The sequence below is a fragment of the Choloepus didactylus genome, chromosome 18 (genome assembly GCF_015220235.1).
Source record: "Choloepus didactylus isolate mChoDid1 chromosome 18, mChoDid1.pri, whole genome shotgun sequence".
NCBI lineage: Eukaryota > Metazoa > Chordata > Mammalia > Pilosa > Megalonychidae > Choloepus > Choloepus didactylus.
Window position 1 is genome coordinate 6,927,171 of NC_051324.1, and position 20,185 is coordinate 6,947,355.

The 20,185-nt window shown below is 42.0% G+C and overlaps 1 protein-coding gene across 9 annotated transcripts in view; it reads right to left on the bottom strand.

Annotated features, from left to right (window-relative positions):
* The window catches only part of DNAH9 (dynein axonemal heavy chain 9), a 322,619-nt gene that overhangs the window by 72,014 nt on the left and 230,420 nt on the right, over positions 1–20,185 (bottom strand). For all 9 annotated transcript variants that reach the window (XR_005212602.1, XM_037808448.1, XM_037808450.1 and 6 more), the window contains 5 exons: positions 18,532–18,767; positions 15,360–15,482; positions 14,295–14,499; positions 12,494–12,658; positions 4,748–4,888 (listed from right to left, as the gene is read on the bottom strand). Coding sequence is in view for 8 of the 9 variants with exons in the window: in XM_037808448.1 (XP_037664376.1) it covers positions 4,748–4,888; positions 12,494–12,658; positions 14,295–14,499; positions 15,360–15,482; positions 18,532–18,767 (870 nt within the window). In the remaining variant the exon portion in view is untranslated. The remainder of the gene's footprint in view (positions 1–4,747; positions 4,889–12,493; positions 12,659–14,294; positions 14,500–15,359; positions 15,483–18,531; positions 18,768–20,185) is intronic.

The following is a 20,185-nucleotide window of genomic DNA, read 5'->3' on the forward strand; positions in this document are numbered from 1 at the left end:
GCCGAGAAGGAACCGTGGCAACAAGAAAACATCCTTTAGCTCTTTTCTTAGTTTGCTCATATGAATTATTACGATGCCACAAAGTGGGCAAAAACTATGTGATATACAAACAAGAGCCTACAGCTTTGATAATGAAAAATAAATGTCCAGTAGCCAAACCAATTAAATTAAAGCCAATAATTTTTTTTGGATAACTACCTGATCACAGAGTAAATGTGGCTAATATTAAACATCTGGGGTCAATGATTATATCCACTGCCTTATAAAATCTTTGGGGTAGAAACAAATGTCCTATACAACCATGTGTCCCAAACAGGGCCCTGTATGTTTTGAACATTCAGAATATTTTTAATTAATGATTTTCCTTTTGGTAATGATTAGACTCTCATGTGTTTTTTGTTTTTCTTCCTATTAGGTCTGTGGTTGTCTGATGAGTCCCCTTGAGTGTAGTTTTTTTCTTATGGACCCTTCCTTCAATGGAGGGCGTGTTCCCTGCTTTGATCACATATTCTAAACTACACATTACAGATACAATAGAAAATAAGAATCATATGCATCAATTTTTTGTTGTTTTAAACTCAGATATTGATTATAAAAATAAATCTCCATTCTAAAAATGGTACATCTTAAATGTGATACAAATAGAATGAATCAGTAAAGCAAATAAAAACCAAGATACAAGTTGGATCTTTTCAGTTCTTACCTATTCAGATTTCCTGACTTTTGTCTATTTTCCCTTTGTGGCTTCAAAAAAACAAGAAATCTTGTGTTTCTAATGCCAAGTATTGGGACCTCAATGGAGAGCATGTAAAATTCGAGCCTCAGTATTTCCGCATTTAATGGTGAACATACGTGCAATCCTCTCTCCATTCTGTAGCTGAATGGTTTTTCCATCAGCAAAGCTCCCACAGCCTTTCTTCTTCTTCATTTAGTTTTGATGATCCCAGTAAAACCTTCTGACCACGTTCAAGCCCACCCAGTGTGATGCTTAACCTCACTCGGTAGGTTTTAGATTGGAATAATGGCTACTTAGAGACTGATAATGTCCCCAGCACCACGGCAACTTGTAAAGTTTCCATCCACCTACCAGGGTGTGGCAGGGACCCAATGGAGGGGCTTCCCCAGGTGGTTACTATGGCTTCTTTCCAAAACTCTATCTTTACCAAAATGACAGGGGTCACTAAAGAATCTCTAGCTACAAAGTTTAAACGCAGGGATTCATAATTCAGGAAAAGATGTTGAGAAAATAGAAAACCTAGGCACACACTATTTTCTTTATACTAAAAGAATTTTGGCTCTCTTTTTCCTTTTCCGTCTTAAAAAACACCTTCCTTTTCCCCTGACTTCGGGTGTCTGAAAAGCACGGATGCTGGGCCTGATCCCAGCTCCGCTGTGGCCTCCTGATCTCAGGTCTCCCCCTTGTCTTCATGATGCCTCTCACTCCCCTCATAGGTACCTGTGAGTTTTGTAGTTTTTAGGGTCCTTATCCATTACCTTCCATCTTACACATTTTTAATATTTTCACTTATACTACATTATGAGCACACTGAAGGTGGGAACAAGGTCTTACTCAGTTTCTTATCTTTCCCAGAATCCAATCCAGCTCTTCACATATAACAGACATCGAAAAAAACATTAGTTAAATGAATTCCTATGTCCTGGCGAAGTATGAGAGATGCTGTGGCCCAAGGGTCTCAAACGCCAATGCCTTCAGGGACCAGGTATGTGGTAACAACGAGGGGGTGCAAGGACTGTGGCACACAGAGATGCTTGCCCGCCTCAGCACCAGTGAATCCACACCATGCAGAACGCAAGCAAGGGGCTGCTAAATCTTCCAGACATTCAGGAGAAGCCAGGAATTGGGATTTTATGTGAAATCTCCTAATTTTTAAATGTTGGTCTCTTGGTTTGCTAATGCTGCCACTATGCAAAATACCAGAAATGGATTGGCTTTTATAAAGGGAGTTTATTAAGTTACAAATTTATGGTTCTAAGGCCATAAAAGTGTCCAAACTAAGGCATCAACAAAAGGATACCTTCACTAAAGAAACAGCCGAGGGCATCTGGAACATCTCTGTTAGCTGGGGAGGCACGAGGTTGGCATCTGCTGATCCCCGATTGTGTTCCACTGCTTTCACAGCTCCTGTGCATCCTTAATTCTTTCTCCCAGGACGTTTCCCTCTAAGCCCCTGGGGGTCCTGTCTTAGAATATTCTGGGGCAAACTCTGGGCTCCATCTTGTAGCTAAACGTCCTTCTGTCTGCATCTCCAAGCATGTCTAAGCATCAGTGACATCTGGCTTTTTAAAAGGACTCCAGTAAACTAATCAAGACCCACCCTGAATGGGTGGGGCCAAATCTCCATGGAAACATCCAATCAAGAGGTCACACCCTAATCAAAAGGATTAATCAATCTGCCCCCACAAGATTGCATTAAAGAATATGGCTTTTTCTGGGGGACATAATATAACCAAACTGGCACAGTTGGTAAACAATGAAAATACTGAAAATATTTCTTTGTGGGCCAAAAAAGGAAAAAAAAAAAGAAAAAAAAAAAAGCAAATCCATGGGCCCTTGGGTCTCCAGGTTGGGACAAGTGCCCTGTGTTTTCTTTGCTTCTATATGATCTCTGAGGGAAATATTACTCCTCTCCTGCCCAAGTCCCACAGCAAAGGAAGCTGGGCCCACCTTCGGCCAGTCCTCTCCTCCAGGGCTCTCTGGCACTTGCAACGGCGTCTGTCTCTTTAACCCTCTCCTGGTCTTTAGCTGGGTTTTGATGAAGGGCTACCCTGCCAACAATTGTTTAAGATACATCTTAACCTTATTATGAACTTCCAAGCTCATCCAAAACCTGGTTCTTGGAGAGTTTTTGCTTGTGTGAAAGCAAATACACACGTTTTAACCTAATCCTGCTCAAAACCCGTTTTACACCTGGGAGGTGCGTCTCCTGCCCAGAAGGGGGAATTGGCCTCTCGGGGGCTGTGTCCTGGGGGCACCTCTCCTTCCCCCTCCAGCACCAGGAACTGTAAACCCCGGCCTCATGCAAGAGCAGTTCCACCAAGACCAGGAAAATCCCAGGGGCCGGGGGTCTGTCTGCAAATCACAGAAGGCTTCTAAGCACACTGCAGTTTTAGTATTTTTGAGAAAAACTCACTTCAGCTTCTTGTCATTATCTGCTTTCAAAGATCAAGTCGGCCAATGAACAGTTGCCCTTGGAGAGTCTTAATAACAGCCTAGGGGCCCCCAGATCTCTCTCTCTCTCTGTTTTTAAAATAGAGCTTCCATGACAAAACAAGCCTGTTTCAAGACATTATTGGTGCAAAACAACTTACAACATATTTTTTTGAACTCACAATTTCACAGCTTCATCTGCCTTCTTGTTTTTAGGAGATTCTGTGTTAGGCTTCTGGTAGATCTAAGATCAATTTCAACTACTCTAGGAACTGGGGAAGGTGATCCTGGAGTTATTAGGCTTATTGTGCTAATTTTATACCATTTTAAAACACGTAATAAGTCTTTCATTTGCTGCTTTCTCAAGTGCAACTATTTTATTTTTTAAAATAAAATTTTATTTCCTTTTAATTACTACAAAAGCAATGTATTCTCAATGCAGAAAACATGGGAAATGCTGTCATATCAATTTCCTTGATTCTAAGGTTGTTATATGCTATTCTGATGTTAATATAAGGCCAAGTATTTTGAGAAAACATAAAATATTGCAAACACAATTTATCCAGTTGGCAGAGACCGTGCTGAGTTAAGGGAGGGGGATTGGGAAAAGGCAAAATGCCGTCTCCAATTAAATGAGCCCCTGACCTCGCAGGCCCTCCCCACACCTTCCCCACATCTTGGCCTCCTCACAGCAGTTAAGCTGGAAACACTTTAGAGAACCAAGGAGTGTGTGTGCATTTACGCTCTGTGTGTATGTGCACGTGTCATCTCCATGTATCTGCAGGTGTATGTGCTCTAGCTCTCTCCCTCTTCCTCTCTCTGTGTGTGTGTGAGTATGTGTGTGTGTGTGTGTGTGTGTGTGTGTGTGTGTGTGTGTGTGTGGTCTCTCTGTGTGTTGGGTCAAACCACAGAAGTTCAGAAATGCTCCACCATCCCCTAAAACCTTCATCTGTGGTCTATTGGTGAATGCCCTGGGGGACAAAGATGTACTTTCGCAGATGTACTTAAAATTTTATAGGCATTTCTTTTTCCATGAGTAAAATAAGTCTAGTCAGCACTTAGAATTTGCTAACATCTTTGGTTTTAGGAATAGTTAAAAAATCATGAAGCAGTAGCTTTGGGGATATTAGGCTGACAGAGGTAATTTAAAGTTGGTCTGTTATTATTGTCTGCTTTTATCTTTAATTGACACAAATGACAGGTATACCTGACCGTCTCTGATATAGTTTAAGGTCTCCGTAGGGAAAGGGCTCACTTATTCTGTATGTTTGGTATCTACTTCCACATGGTCAGTAACCACGGTACCCAGTACTTACTGAATGACTGAGGCCGAGACTTGCTATGGAAGCCCATTTTGTTCCAGCTGAAGCACCAGTGAGTCATGTCAGACCCAAATCAAAGAGGTGGGGACTGTGATAAAGGTTTGAAAGCAAAGTGACTGCTGTCCTGGCTTTGATCTCACAGATCTGCCATAGCTAATGAAACACGTGGATGACGTCTCCTGGAGGGCTGGGAGTTGCACTGGCTCCATTACACTGCTTAACTATGATTAAGTGAAAAACACCAAGTGTAAGTCACCTTGAGAGAAAACTGGTACATTGGGTGGATTTTGCTGAGGTCGTTCATGATGAAGTAGAGCAGTGACGCTCGGGCGGCCGCTGGCCGGTAGTGCTCTCGGGCCTCGTTGATTTTCACTTCGGTCACCTTGGCCTCCTGGACCTGTTAGAGAAAAACAAAAGTGATCCATTGTTCCAACCAGCCAGGGCTTCTTGGGAATCAGTGTGGCCTCTCTGTGTCAGTACATATGTACTGTGTGGTGGGGAGGACTGGGATGGGGATGGTAGGTGGAGAGCTGGAAAGCTCCTGTGATGTTCCATCATCAAGCTTAATTGAGCAAGGGGATCAATGCTCCTGATATTTCTCAAGATTGAGGGGTCAGCTCTTCCAGTTGGGAGGTGTGGGCCACACAAACCACCAAGCTCCATTTCCAACAAGAAATATTTCATGGAAATGCAGAAAATATGTATCACTTGAAAATAAACTAGAATCATGAGCAGCAGAAATTCAGGAAAATAAGCATAATCTCTTTTTTTCTTTTTCGTTACTTCTATGAAAAGGCTAAAATTCATAAAGAAGATCTCTTTCAATGGAATGTCTTAGTTTTAGTAAATTTCTTATCAGAGTAAAAACCTCAATATGCCCTGCCTGATACTCTGGAATAGAGCAAAACGACTAATAGTTCATGGAAGTCCCACAGGTACAGAAAACAGTGATCTCTATTGAAGATGAGCTTACAATACACAATTATAGGAGGGAGTGTTTCACCAAAAGAGAGAGTTAGAAGACCCCAAGACAGTAGAATTAGCATCCCAAGAATTGGAGATGATGAAAAGACAATGAAATAATATCTTCCAAGAGGGAAAAATAACAGTCAACGTAGAATCCTATTCCCATTCAAGAGTCAGGGTGAAATAAAGACATTTGTAGTCAAAGTCAAAGGACACTTACTTTTCACAGTCCGTTGAAGGAAGAATTATCAGAGAGTGTGCTTCAATCAGAAGAAAATTAAATCCCAAAGGAAGAAACGAGATGCAAGAATTTTAAAAATATATGAGCAATTTCAATAATAATGACTGCCCTCAAAAATGACCAGTTTGGGAGTAGTTGTTAAAAATAAGATTGAACTAAAATATTATAAAACAATGACATAAGATGGGAGAGTTCATCAGAGTTAAAGAATTCTAAGTATTCTGGAAAAGGTTAGATGTATTTCTTAATTTTAGACTTTGTTAAAATTAATATATATTTACCTATATCTATACATAAACACATATAAATATAAAATATATATTTCATATACAAACAGAGCAATTAAGGTTAATCATTAAAATAAATAAATAAAAAAGAGTTGAAATAAATACAAATAGAAAAAATAAAATAAAATAGAGCGAATAACTTCAAAATCAGCAAAGGGTTAAAGAAGGGATAAAGAAAACTGGATCAATTAAAGAGAAATCACAAAAGGAGAAAAAAGTAAACAAAAAGCTTGGTTAACAGAAATCACAAAAGAAGATAATAGAAATTCAACTTTATCAGTAATTTTTAAAATGTGCTTTGGTTTAATTCAGTAGTTAAAAGAAAAAAGATTCTCAGAAGGGAGTGGGTGGAATAAAAATCACACAATTTCTCATTTTGGTGTTATTACAAATCCAGGCTTCTACTTCACCTCGGTCATTAATTCTGTCTAGTAATCCTCTGTGTATCCCTACTCATTTCTATTCCCCCTCTCACACAACAACTATTGTAGAATTTCTCCACTCTCCCCACATCCCTACCTTCCCACTGTCCCCTCACTCTCAGCAGATAACCTTTCACAGATTACAAAGAGAACATCCAGAAGGAATTCCCTGAATTTTTGCCACCCTTCATTCCCTTAATTTTCTTCTCCCCTTCCCCAGTTGCCCCACACGGACCCATGGACCATTTCCAGACTCATGCTTGCTTCCTTTTCCCCTATTAAATGGAAAAATAACTCTCCATCTCTCTACAGATAAGAGAGTGATCTTCTTCATCTGTGATCTGAATCATATTTCCCCAGGTTTATGTATACTACCCTATTAAATTATTCTGTCTTATTCCTGTACTTTAAACCCTATTCTTTTTTTTCCAATTCAGTTTTATTGAGATATATTCACATACCATACAGTCATCCATGGTGTACAATCAACCGTTCACAGTATCATCATATAGTTGTGCATTCACCACCTTAATCTATTTTTGAACATTTTCCTTACACCAGAAAGAATCAGAATAAGAATAAAAAATAAAAATAAAAAAGAACACCCAAATCATCCCCTCAACTCACCCTATTTTTCATTAAGGTTTTGTCCCCATTTTTCTACTCATGCATCCATACACTGGATAAAGGGAGTGCGATCCACAAGGTTTTCACAATCACACTGTCACCCCTTGTAAGCTACATTGTTATTCAATCATCTTCAAGAGTCAAGGCTACTGGATTGGAGTTTGGTAACTTCAGGTATTTACTTCTAGCTATTCCAATATATTAAAACCTAAAATGTTTTATGTATATAGTGCGTAAGAATGTCCACCAGAGTGACCTCTTGACTCAATCTGAAATCTCTCAGGCACTGAAGCTTTATTTCTTTTAATTTTGCATCCCTCTTTTGGTCAAGAAGATGTTCTCAATCCCACGATGCTGGGTCCAGATTTATCCCCGGGAGTCATATCCCGTGTTGCCAGGGAGATTTATACCCCTGGGAGTCAGGTGCCAAGTACGGGGGAGGGCAGCAAGATCACCTACCAAGGTGGCTTTGTTAGAGAGAGAGGCCACATCTGAGCAACAAAAAGGCACTCGGGGAGATTTCTAGGCACAATTATAAGCAGGTTTAGCCTCTCCTTGCAGCAACAAGCTTCATAGGGGCCAGCCCCAAGACAGAGGGCTTAGCACATGAAGCTGTCAGTCCCCAATGTTTGTGAGAACATCAGCAACAATCCAGGTGAGGAAGTCCAACACCTCTGCATCCTCCCCCAGCTCCTCAGGGGGGCCCCTAATATATATTTTTATTCTCCACCCGAATTACTTTAGGATGTGTTGCTATTTCACTCTAATATACAGACCTACCACAGCTCACTTCCTATTCAAAGTTCCATGTAATTGTAGTGTTTGAACAAATTGACTGTAGAAGTTATATTGTTTAGAAAATATAGATCCTACACCAAATAAACATCTCTTCCCTTGGTCTCACCTGGAAGTTGAAGTTTTAACACACAGTTTCAACCTTTACCCTTTGGCCCAATTTGCTCTACTCTTAACCAGATCTGCTTAATTCATATCTCTAATTGAAGTCTGGGCTCTATTTCAGCTTTTCTTTTCTTTTCTTTTTTTTTTAACAGTAGCTGTATGCGTTAATACTGATATTCATATCTGCCAAGCTCTAGCTCTGAGTTTCAGGTGTAATACAGATACCCAATATTCCAGAGACCAATCAGGTTATACATTAAGGGATCAACATCTCCGAGTGTGGAGACAGCCATTACAATTCAAGAATAGATTTGACTGCTGTAAGAGCTTACAATCTAGGGGCCATTACAATAATCATTTCCCTGTTAGGCTGTGCTCTAAGACTCAATTCTGAGTTTTCACATTGTAGTTAGTCCGCATTGGTGAGGCATTATAGTGTTTGCCTTTGTTTCTGGCATACTTTACTCACCATGCTGTATACAGGATCCATTCACCTAGCTGTGTTGTGTCTCACATCTTCACTCCTTCTTGTAGTTGCTCAATATTCCATTATATGCACGCACCACAGTTCACCATTCTGTTCCTAAGTCAGTGTACCCTTAGGCCACCTCCACCCATTACAAATCATGAATACTGCCTCCATGAACATCAATGTGCAAATGTCCATTCACGTCTCTGCTCTCGGATCTTCCAAATACATACACCATAATGAGGTTGCAGGACCTTATGCCCCCACATACTTAGCTTCTTGTGGAGCCATCACAGTGACTTTCAGAAAGGCTACACCATTCTGCCTCCTCATCAACAGTAAATATAAACCCCTATTCTTAACTGACTCTTTCTTTCTTCTTCTTCTTTTTTTTAACCATCCATGCATCCCCGCTCATCCCCCGATCCCTAGCTAGTATCTGAGCAACTCAGGTCTCTCCTGTAGGAAGGAGGAAAAGAAACCTCCAAGGATCACATATCCTTTTTACATTACAACCCTTCCTCGCTCCCCCACTTTACAGTCTGAGTTGTTTAAAGAGTTGTGCATACTCACTTCCTTTTCCTTAACTTCCATTTACTCTCACTCCAATGAAATCTAGCTTCTGCTTTTATTCTCTGAAACCATTCTCACCAAAGGTCATCGATAACTCCTTTAGGAAAAATTCAGTGGACACATCTGAGCCTTATCTTATTTGAGTTCTCAGCATCATTCAACACTATCAATCAACAGCCCTTCAATTGTTAGCTACTTGATGATGACCCTCAGCCGGAAACCTATGGGACATTCCCATGTGAATGGATTATTCCAAACTCAACACAGCCCAAATTGAAACCACTATTTCTTCTCATTCCTGGACTCACATCTTCTATGCTCCTTCTTTAGTGACTGGCTTCAGCACCCATCTGGATGTTTTTTTCAGGAACCTGAGTCTTTTCTCTGACTATTTCTTTATATCCATATATAGTCATATTCAATCAATGAACAAGATTTTCAATCCCACCTCCTTAATAGCCCTTGCAATTACCCACTTCTTTCCATTACCACTGTCACCACCTCAATTTGGGATCAATTGTGCCAATTAGAGAACAGTCTTCTCTAACTTAAATTACTGTACCAGCACCCTAACAGTGTCACTGCTTCCTGCATTTACAATCTCTCCTGCAGATTGCAGATGAAGTGATCTTTTCTAAAGCACAGATCTGATCATGTTACTCTGTCTAAAAAGGAAAAAACAAAACAAAACAAAACAAAACAAAAACCAACATTTAATGATTTCCAATACCCACTGGGATAAAGCCCCAAATTCCCCGCATGGCTGACGAATCCCTTTGCAGTGGATACACAGTCTCCCGTTCCTGCCTCCTTGCCAGTCATTACTTCCACCCCTTTACTTTCCCTGTGCTCCGGTCCCCCTCCCTCTCGCCCAGCATGGGTCGAGGGCTTCTCCTGTGCGTGTCCGTGGCCCCCTGTGCTTCCTCTACCTGCCCTCACCATGGATTTGTAACTCCATGTTTACTTGCTTCACTGCTTCAGAAGACTGAAGATTCTAGCAAGTTCCTGTTGCACTTTGAACTTCTGTCGTGGGACCTGAAACACAGCAGCTTCCTAAGTATTAAGTGGATGAATGAATGTGAGAAAGGAAGAAAACAAAAACAAACAAACAAAGGAACAGGAAAAGGAAAACAAAAAGCCCCATACAATGCCTGGCACACAGCTGGCACTCAAATGTTCGCTGACTTTAAAGAGGACACAAGAAAGCAGGGGTGAGGAGGCAGAGTCGGGTCAAGATGGCTGAGTCCTTCCTCTGATCTACTCCCTTGGGTGGCTTGGGTTTGGCCCCTTCATCTCTCCTGCTAATACAATAATTCCATTATGAATTCTGCATGCCTCTACCTGGAGATGTGGAGGTCACAGACAACCATAGCAGCCACGAGCCAAGGCCAGGCTGGACCCCACCTTTCAGTTTCATCATCCAGCCTTAGCTGTCTGTTGCTCCAGGGTGGGTTTGCCTTGGTTTAACTGTCCTCTCATTATTTTTCTTTTTTCCTACCTTGTCCCTACCAGGAACAAAGTCTTTCATACTTGGAGAAATCCTAGTATTCTGTCAATAAGCTGATTTCCTCCAAGGTGTATTGCTTCTGAAAACTCTTAAAGATATGCTGTGTTCTGCTCAGAATGGGTGCCTTACCTTCTCCTCTGATCCAAGACCTGGAATGAGCAAGCAACCGGGTCTGTGTACGTTCAACAGCCTGTTGGGAAAGGGCAGGGGTTTGGCCCCTTCCCCGTCATGTGTTGTAGTCACACCACAAGCCTTTTTTTTTAAACCCCCAAATCATAAAACAAATATTTTAATACTGCTTAGACCAGAACTGTGATTGCTAACTCTAGTTTTGTTAAACCCCAAGAGTATCAGAGAATTTTGTTTCACACTGTTTTTATAAATTAGACATTGAATATTTTTTTGAGATAAGAAGTATTACAAAACTTGAGAGGGTAGAAAGTCTAGAAAGATTGGGTAAAGCAGAATACACATTCTTTAGGGAGTTAAGAGAAGTTACTGGGCCTTAGTTTTCTCAAGTTTTCTCACCTAAAAATCATATTTCTTGCACAGGACAAAGTAGAGAAAAAGCAGTTTGAATTATTTAGAAGTAAGGCTATTGCATAATTTAAGTTGGGTAGTTATCACTATTTTCTAGTCTTTAGATGTATAAGAATTTTCATGAGAAGATATAATTGTTTTCACGTATCTGCTGTGAAACATCAAAATAGTTACAGTTTCATATTATTATTTGTTTTTAGGCAACTGTATTTGTTCTTCAGAGTAAAACACATTTATTTATGTTTCAAACTTCGACAGCAATAACAACATCGGTATGTAAAAACCACTGATAGTATTTTTATTGTCTCACACGTCCATCCATTGTGCATACACTTAAAAAAGCTTTTAAATATAATCTCATCTTATATATGTTTAAGCATATATGACATGCATAAAGAAATCTATTAAGGTTGAACATACAATATTAATAGGGGTCATATCATGGTGGTAGGACTGCAGGTGATTTTTATTTTCTTTTCGTACTTTTAAATATTGTTTGAGATTTTTTTCCGTCAACAGGTACTATTCACAGGATCAGAAATAAAGATAGTTTTATCATGAGAAACATTTCACAACAGTCTTGTTCAGAGAGATGAAATATCTGGACTAATGTCACACAGCTGGTAAGTGGAAGAGCCGGGATTCCAACCCAACAGTGTTTGACCCCAAAGTCAGCACCCTTTCACACACAGCACATCTTTTCCACCCATGAAACTGCAGCCCTGGTCAGATTACCAAGACAGGGATAGTAGCCGAAGCCCAGAACAAGGCAAGAGGAGCCCAGTTGTCAAAATGGAGACCCTCAAAAGCCACGTCTACAAGCACAGGGTGAGACCGAGTCTCAGAGTATGGGACACAGCCTCTTAACCGCTGTGGACAGCCAGGACTTCTCCAGCCTGTGGCTCTCCACACTGGCACCACAAGCCTTTGGAATGTTCTGAAATAGAGAAGGAAGCTACAGTATACAGCTATAATGTTTCCAAGGATGATACAGTGTTTAAGAACTGAGTTTCCTGGGTGGTCACTGAAGTTTTCTCCTTAAAAATTAGACTTGTGAGATTTTTGCAGCTTGGGTGGGTTTTTTTAGGCAGCCAACTTTTTTCAGCAATGCGACTCCTTAGCCTTATCGCAATTCCAAGAAGTTACTGAGGTATACAGTCTGAGTTACTATTACCTGCACAGTATCCCATGACCTGCACAGACTAAGTGCTCAGTAGCATTTTTGGAGTTGTCAAAAACATTTTCAAGGAGGTGGGAACCCCACAATAAAGGATGTGAAGTAGCCATTTCAGGAATCTTGCCTAGCTTGGCCTTCCAGAAAAAACTTGAGAAGATGGAAAAGCTATCTGCTACCCTGACTTCTTTCTTCTAAAAGTTAGAATCAAAGACTAAGTGGAGAGAAAAGTGTAGGAGGAAGGCCTTCGCTTCCCAGTCAAGGCTCCCTTCCCAGACTAGCCAGGGTGGTCTTACCTTGATCTCAATTTCTGCAGCCGTCTGCTTGGTGATCTCCAGATTCTCCACCAAGGCTGTTTCTCCCAGGAAGTTCCCAGATGCTGAGGAGAGGCGAGAGAGCAGATTGTCTTCTAAAGTTTTGAGGGTGATTTTGAATCCGTTCTGCTGCTTCGTGAGATCTGACTGCAAATATCAAGCAAGAAAGAGTCAGGTGTATGGGTCCAGAGTATCCGACTGTTGGAAGAGACATGACTGAATAAATGCTTATGGGGCCAAAGCCCCTTCCCTTAGATGTACAAAACCAGAGACCTTGCGGCAGAGGGCTCGAGACCATGAGCAGAAGAAAGACGCAGAGGAGTTGAATCCCAATGGAACCATTTACTAGTCATGAGCCAAGTCACCTCTTCAGGAACCTCAGTGGGGTGAACCCTAGTTCCCACGTTACAGGACTGCTGTACAATGCTTGGCACAGAGCCGGCGCCCAAGGGTCACTAAATGGAACTTATTTCTGTGAATGGTTAAAGGGTAGGGTCAAGCTGTAGTTCTTGGAAGGGTCCTCTCCATCACCACTTTACTGCCCCTGGATAAACAACAGCTCTCCCATGGATTACATTTGTTGAAAACCTCAACAGGAACTCTTTTACAGATTTTAGACAAGATTTTCGTAGGACCCCTTCTTAAGGCTGTAGTGGGGTGCTGGTACCCAAGCAGATCTCAACTGATGTTCTCTTTCTGATTGTTAGGATCGTATCCTAAAGCACTGCATGTTCTTCATTTTGTGTGTTTATTTTGTGTTTGGGGGGTGGGGTGGGGTAGATTTAACTTCAGGCAGCTGTAGCGTCTTTGGTCTTGTACAACCTGTGGTTATTGCCCTTGGATCCATGCTGCCTGCCTTAGTGTTGGTAGAATGATCAAACTGTTCTCGCTCCAGCTACGGCCACCCTGGCCTCTCCTCTGTTCCTTAAGAACACATATCTAAATCCCACCTTAAGACCAGGATTCACTGTTCTGTCTGCTGCAACTCTGTGCCCAGATGCTTTTAAATGATTTAGGAAGTAGCTCAAATGCCACCTTCTCATAGAATCTCTTCCTCTGTTTAAAATGACCACCTCAGTTTTAATTAGTTCCTGTCCCTCTAATTTCATTATTTTATTTTCTTGATATTTCACATCACTACCTGAAATGACATTGTCTGTCATTAAATTCTGTATTCCTCCGCTAGACTATAAGCTCCATGACGGCAGGGACATGGTCTGCTTTGTTTACTGCTAAATCCTCAGTACCTATAATTGTGCCTAGGCTACTGAGCTGGCACTGCACAGGTCACTACTGAATAAATGAGTGATTGCAGGACACAGAGTCCCAGGGATCCCTGAGCTCAATCTCACACGCACTGCAAGTTTGGGTCTGTATTTTATAATCTAATCATATCTAACAAGAAGAAAAAAGGATCACCCAATCAAATGGGTTGAACCCATTTCTATTAACCTTGCAGAATTGAATTCCTCTTGGTTCTGGACATTAGCATGGGGACAGGTGTCACTGGAGGCCCTCACATACTGGCCCAAGCTTGTTCACAGCTCTGTGTCAGTCCCTGCTCTTGGTGACAGGCATGTCCGTTCTCTTAGCTGTCTTCTGTCTCTCTGTTCTTCAGCTCAGCCTGTCTTCTGTCTCCCACCCCCCAGGTGGCCAGACAAGGTTGGAGCTCCTCCAAGATCTGCTCAAGCACATCTTGCTCAGCTATAAGATACAGGAGGCACTATGGGACCTAGTGGCAGAGAACTTTCTGCCTCCCTTCCTCAGTGAGCACCCGGCTCACCTTCAGTTGCTCCAGGTCTGGTCTCTCCATGCTGACCACGGCAGCCAGCAGTTGGTCCTCCAGGCCATCTCTGGTCACGGTGAAGTTGATCAGGGTGGCCTGAGCCTGCAACTCTGGCTGGTAGTGAGGATTGGCCAGCTTGGTGTGAAGGATGAGCTGGAACTTGGGATTATACTCACACTCTTTGTCTCCAATTTTAATAAATCTGGAACGCAAAGGCTCATGTGAGGGTGTGATGCTTTCCCATGACATTTTTGGGGGGGCAGAATTCTAGTGCTACCAGATATGTTTTTGCAAAATCATAGCCTTTTGATTGTTGTAAACAAGAATAGTGCCATATACAGATGGATTCCTCCTAGGTGTATCTAAAGTGAGCCCAGGGACCCTTGTACATCCTCACGGGTGATAAACTCTTTCCAATGGCTGCCATGTTTGATTTTGTACCAAGATGGATTTGTACATTATGCAAAATTCCCAGCAGATGGCAGTAAAGGGTTTGGAGGAAGGGCACCTCCTTGTAGTTCACACTAAGGTGCCTTCTAGGCTAGCCACAAGGCTTTCTCTTCTTGTGGGAATATGCTTGGTTGCTAGGGACTGATCATCAGGAAATGACTTCTGCGGGTGGAAAGGAGCACAACCTAAGGACTGTAAAGGTAGCTTCTGGCTCCTGAGCGAAGCAACCCTTAATTACAAATATCACCCTCTATTATAGGTGCTATGACCCATCTCTCTCCTCTCTTTTCCTTGGCACCACCTCCTCTTTCTGCCAGACATTTGCTAACCCCTCTTGAAAGTAACATGGGCTCATCAAACTGACAAAGAGCCAAGATCTCAGAACTCAGAGGTCTGGCTTCAACTCATGTTGAAAAATCGGTCTGCCTTCCTACCACTCCCCTTCCAAAGTTCCTTCAGGAGAGTCCACTGTGGCCATTGAGAAGGAAGTAAATGAGGACAGTGGCTGATGGAGGCAAAGTTATTCCAGGAAACTTCTCTAGGAGATGAAGGCAGCTCTTCAGGGGTAAAGAGAGGCGTGTGTGCTGGGGGGACGACCTGTCCGAGCCTCACCGTCCTTTCCCGATGACTTCTCTCCCAAGTAGGGGTCCCAGAACAGGATCAATGGACTCCTCCAGGTTCTCAATCAGCACCACCTCGCCAGCTTCCAGGGCATGTTCTATGGTTTGAAGGTAACTGAGGAAGAAAGTTGGGCAATATGAGCCTGCGGGAAGGTGTGGATCAGAGGCAATTTAACAAGACAGCCTGGCCTCTGAAGCACAGGGGTAAACTTGGAGGCACAGCCATTCGGGATGATGCAGGTGGCTACATGTTTCTGTATTTAAAATGATATTTATGTGATTTTATAAATTTTTAGAAACATACAGAAAAATTACAAAAGAAAAAAAAAAAAGAATGTAAGAATTAACTGTAATTCCACCATTTGTCATTAACATCTGCACTTGGATATTTTATCTTTTCAAGTTTCGTTTTTATGTTATTGAATTTATATAGCACATTGGTTTTTTGTTTTATAACCTGCTTTTTGTACATAAAAATGTATTGTAAACATTTTCCCGTGTCATTAAATATTCTCCTAAAACAATTTTGAATGACTGTATATTAGACCATATTGATATGCTTTAATTTATTTAAGTTAACAAAGACCTAGGTTATTTTGAACTTTTTGATGTTATCAAGATTTTAATAAACACATTAAAAGGTTGATTTTCCCTAAATCAATTTATGTTTGATAGAATTCCAATTAAAACAATAAATAATAATGAAACTTTACAGATTTTGACAAAGATCTTAAAGTTAACCTAAAAGAAAAAAAAAATTATGATGAAAAAAAGTTAATAATGAAGAAGAGCAACATATTATCTACTACTAAAGTATTTTTTATAACTTCAACAATACAGATACATAGAAAGAAGTCTTCAAGGATATCGTATACCAGAAAGTTAGCTGTGTTGATGAATTATAGGGGATTTTAATTTCTTCCTTTGTGTTTTTCTAATTAACTCCTTCATTCTTTTTTTCTTTTAATAATGATGATACATTAATTTTGTAATGAGAAATATCACAATAAATTTTACTAAACATAAAACTAAATAATTAAGGGCTGGTACAATATTAGATAAATAGAAAAGAGGAAAGATCCCATTTCATAAAATAATTTAATAGATAATAAAAGGGCATCTCTAATTACGGAAAGGAGGGAGAATTCAATAAATGGTATTAGAACAATGGCTAACCACTTGGAAAATGAAAATTAGGCCCGTACTTCGGATAGTACCTGAAAAATATATTTCAGTTGACTGGACTTCAATGTTAACAGAAAACCCATAAAAAACTAAACACATGCCCGTGAATTTATCTGGATTGCACTTTGAAGATGGAGTTAGGCAATAGCATTTTCTGGCATATCAGATGTGGGGAGTGAGAGAAAGGGGGCATGAAGTCTGACACCAGGTTTTCTGCCTGGGTGACTACAAGGGTGGAGTCACCCTTAGCAGAGAAGGAGACCTTGGGTGGAGTGGATTTGGTGGACGGGTAAGATCAAGAGTTCACTTATGAAGCTTGCAATGCTGACTTGGCAGTTTGATTAGCAGAGAGATCTGGGCTGACTGCATAAGTTTGGGAGTTTTTAGCATAAAGATGGAGGAGATGCCCAAGGGCTTGACTAGAGATACAGAGGAGGGGAAGCACCGGGGCTGAGACCCTGGGGTGCACCAATCCTAGGAAGTCAGCTGTGAGCTAATAAATCCCCATTGTTTAACCCAACCCACTTCATGACATTTGCTTAAGCAGCCAAGGAAACTAAAACAGAGACTGAGAAGAAGTGGCCAGGAGGGTAGGAGTAAAACCAGGAGAATGTGATGGAGAAAGTGCTTCAAGAAGGGTGGCGTGACAAGCTGTGGTACTGCAGGTAGGCCAGTATGATGAGGATGATGTGGTGGCCATTGAAACCCGGAGCATGGAAACCACAGGTGACCCTGACAAGAACGTTCAGTGGCAGAAGCCTGATTGGAGCAGGTTTAGGGCAGAATGGGAGGGGAGGAGTTGTAGACAGTGATCACATGACTTTTTCTAGGAGTTTTGCTGGAAGGGTGCAAAGAAAAAAGTTCAATACTGGAGGGATAAAGTGCGGTTAAGAGAGTTTCGCATTTTAAGAAATTATTTACTTATTTATTTTAAGATGGGAGGAAACAAGAGGATGTTTGCAAACTGGTAAGAAAGATGTAGAAAGGAGGGGAAAACCAATGATGTAAGAAAGGGAGGGGGTGTGCCAAAGTGGATAAACCTTGGGTTTCTAGGTGGGAATTGACTGTAGTTTAAATGTTGACTCCACCACTTTTAACGGTGTGCTCTTGAAGACATTACTTATCTTCACCGAACCTGTTTCCTCATATGTGAAATGGGGACAATGACAGTAACCTTATGGGTTGTGCAGATTAAAGAAAATATTTGAGATAATGCCCCTAATGCCAGGACTGGCACATTTAAACCATCTAATGATCTCTGCGCCCCCCATCTCCCTCGATGCCCCACCCTGTTTCCTCATGTATCCTAACTGCACACAGTAAGAATTCAGTACCGAAACGACAAAGCTGAACTCTCATAGGGCTAGTGGCATGAGAGATGCTGAGGCCCAGGCTGGTGAAGCGTGGTGGTGATGCACAGCCATCTTCTCTGCCATTTCCTGTGCCTTCCTGTAGTAACTCACCCATCAAGTATGTACAAAGCCACATGGACTTGTAGGCTCTGGAGATTTCAAAATGAACTCTGCAGCTGGGTCTAGCTGTCCTCAGGGGGAAGAGAGTTTAGATTTGTTGTATGTGGCTCCAGGGGCAGAAGTAAGAACAGTGTCTAGAAGAGAGCTAATGGAGGCAACTTTGAGACAAATGTGAGGAAGGCTTTCTGAAACAGCATTGTCCAACAACGGGATGGGAAGTTTGGGGAGGGAGAAGAGGGCAAATAAATGAACAGCAGGATGGTGGGAAAGAATTCCTTAATTGTTCTAAACACTGGAGCACCTGATTTCAAATGAGAAAGAAAATTAAAGACTTCATGTCCAGGCATATTGCCTTTTCATTTCCTAAAATGGGAAGAGAAATAATGTGAAGTCCCATAGAGGCACCAGAAGGGTTGAAATAATTCACTGACCTTAAAACTGGATCATAACATTTTTGTGATTCTGCACAAATGGCAGAAGTGGGAACTTTTGTGCCCAGCCACTTACCCTTTTTGGCCAATCTGGGTGACCCGGAGGTCTTCGCCATATTTGTTCTTGATCCATTTGATCCCCTGTAGCTGAGGGTCCACCATGAGTGGCCAGCGCTCACAGTTGATGAGGATGGTGGCGTTCTCCATGGACATGCGGTCAGCAGGGAGGCCCTCATTCTGCCAGGCAGCCACGTCGGCATCGTCCGTCAGCATCCTCAGGGGATCCAGTGTGGGGGTGACGGGGATGGGAGCCTGAGGAAGGAGAAATGCTACACAGCACTCAGAAGGCAGGGCTTCCTTCTTGGCCGGGGGTGGAACACACAGCATCTTACTTAATGACTGTTACGGCCTGGACCATGCCCCCCTTCTCCAAAAGATGTGTTGAAGCCCTAAACCCCTGTAGCATGTGTCTCTGTTTGGAAATAAGATCCTTGCAGGTGAAATTAATTAAATTAAGATGCGGTCACATTGGAGAAAGGTGGGCCCTCCATTCAACACGACTGGTGTCCTTATAAGAAGGAGAGAGAGACACAGACAGGTGCAGGAGGAAGGCCATGTGTAGACGGAGGAGGCGGATATTAGACGGATGTATCTACAAGCCAAGGAAGGCCAAGAATTGCTGAGAGCTGGAAGAGGCAAGCAAGGACTCTCCCCTAGGGTCCTCTGAGGGCACGTGGCCCTGCTGACACCTTGATTTCAGGCTTCATGCCTCCAGAGCTCTGGGACAATAAATTTGTTTTAAGCCACCCAGTTTGCAGTACTTTGTTCTGGCACCCTAGGAAATGAAGGCAATTACATAACCCCTTTAAAAGCAAAAGCAAAATCTCTCTGAAAATCACTTTTCCACATGTGGTTACTTCCGGAAGCAAGTTATTTAAAGTCCTGATAATCTTTTTCTCTTGACGGATGGACAACAGTGGGCATTCAGCTTGGGTGACACTTTTGTGTGACACCTGAATCAAATGTCTACTAAAGATTATTTGTGTTCTTAAGCAGTAGCCTTATATATGCTTTAACTCCCGTCAACAGTGTTTCTTCTCTGCTGTGTTTCTCTGTGTCTCATGCATGCTTCAGGAACCAGCAGGGTCCCTAGCTTTGGAGCTTTCTCCTGTCTCTGCAGCCCCCGCTTATCACTATCCTCTCCTCTGTTTCACACTTGCTGCCAGAGGCCCGGCTGGCAAATGGCTGGAAACGGTCTCCTTCCCGGCTGCCCCAGTGACTCCTCCCAGTCTCCCTCCTCCTGCACACTTGCCTGCTGGTGGATACTGGGAAACTGGAAAGCAACCCGTGACTCCTGACGCCTTCCTTGTTTCCCTTCAGGGTCCTTGTGTATGCACCAGACCCTGCGTTTTCTTTCTCTTTTGGCCTCTTCCAGCTCACTGAATTCTTCCAAAAGCAACTGTTTTCATCAATGATACACACCCTTTTGATCCCTTCATTTTTCTCCTCTCTGCAGTTTGCCATGGCCTGGGGAAAACCTCTCCAAACCACCTACTGCACCTTAATCATATCTGCTATTGGTATGATGAACAGTGCTACCTCATCAAGCAAACCTCTAAAGGGAAATCAGCCACTCAGGGATTCTTATCCAGAACTTAGAAATGTATTTAGAAATAATGGTTTGCCTTTGTAATCCTATGCATTTTATTTTATGCATTCAAAAAACAGTA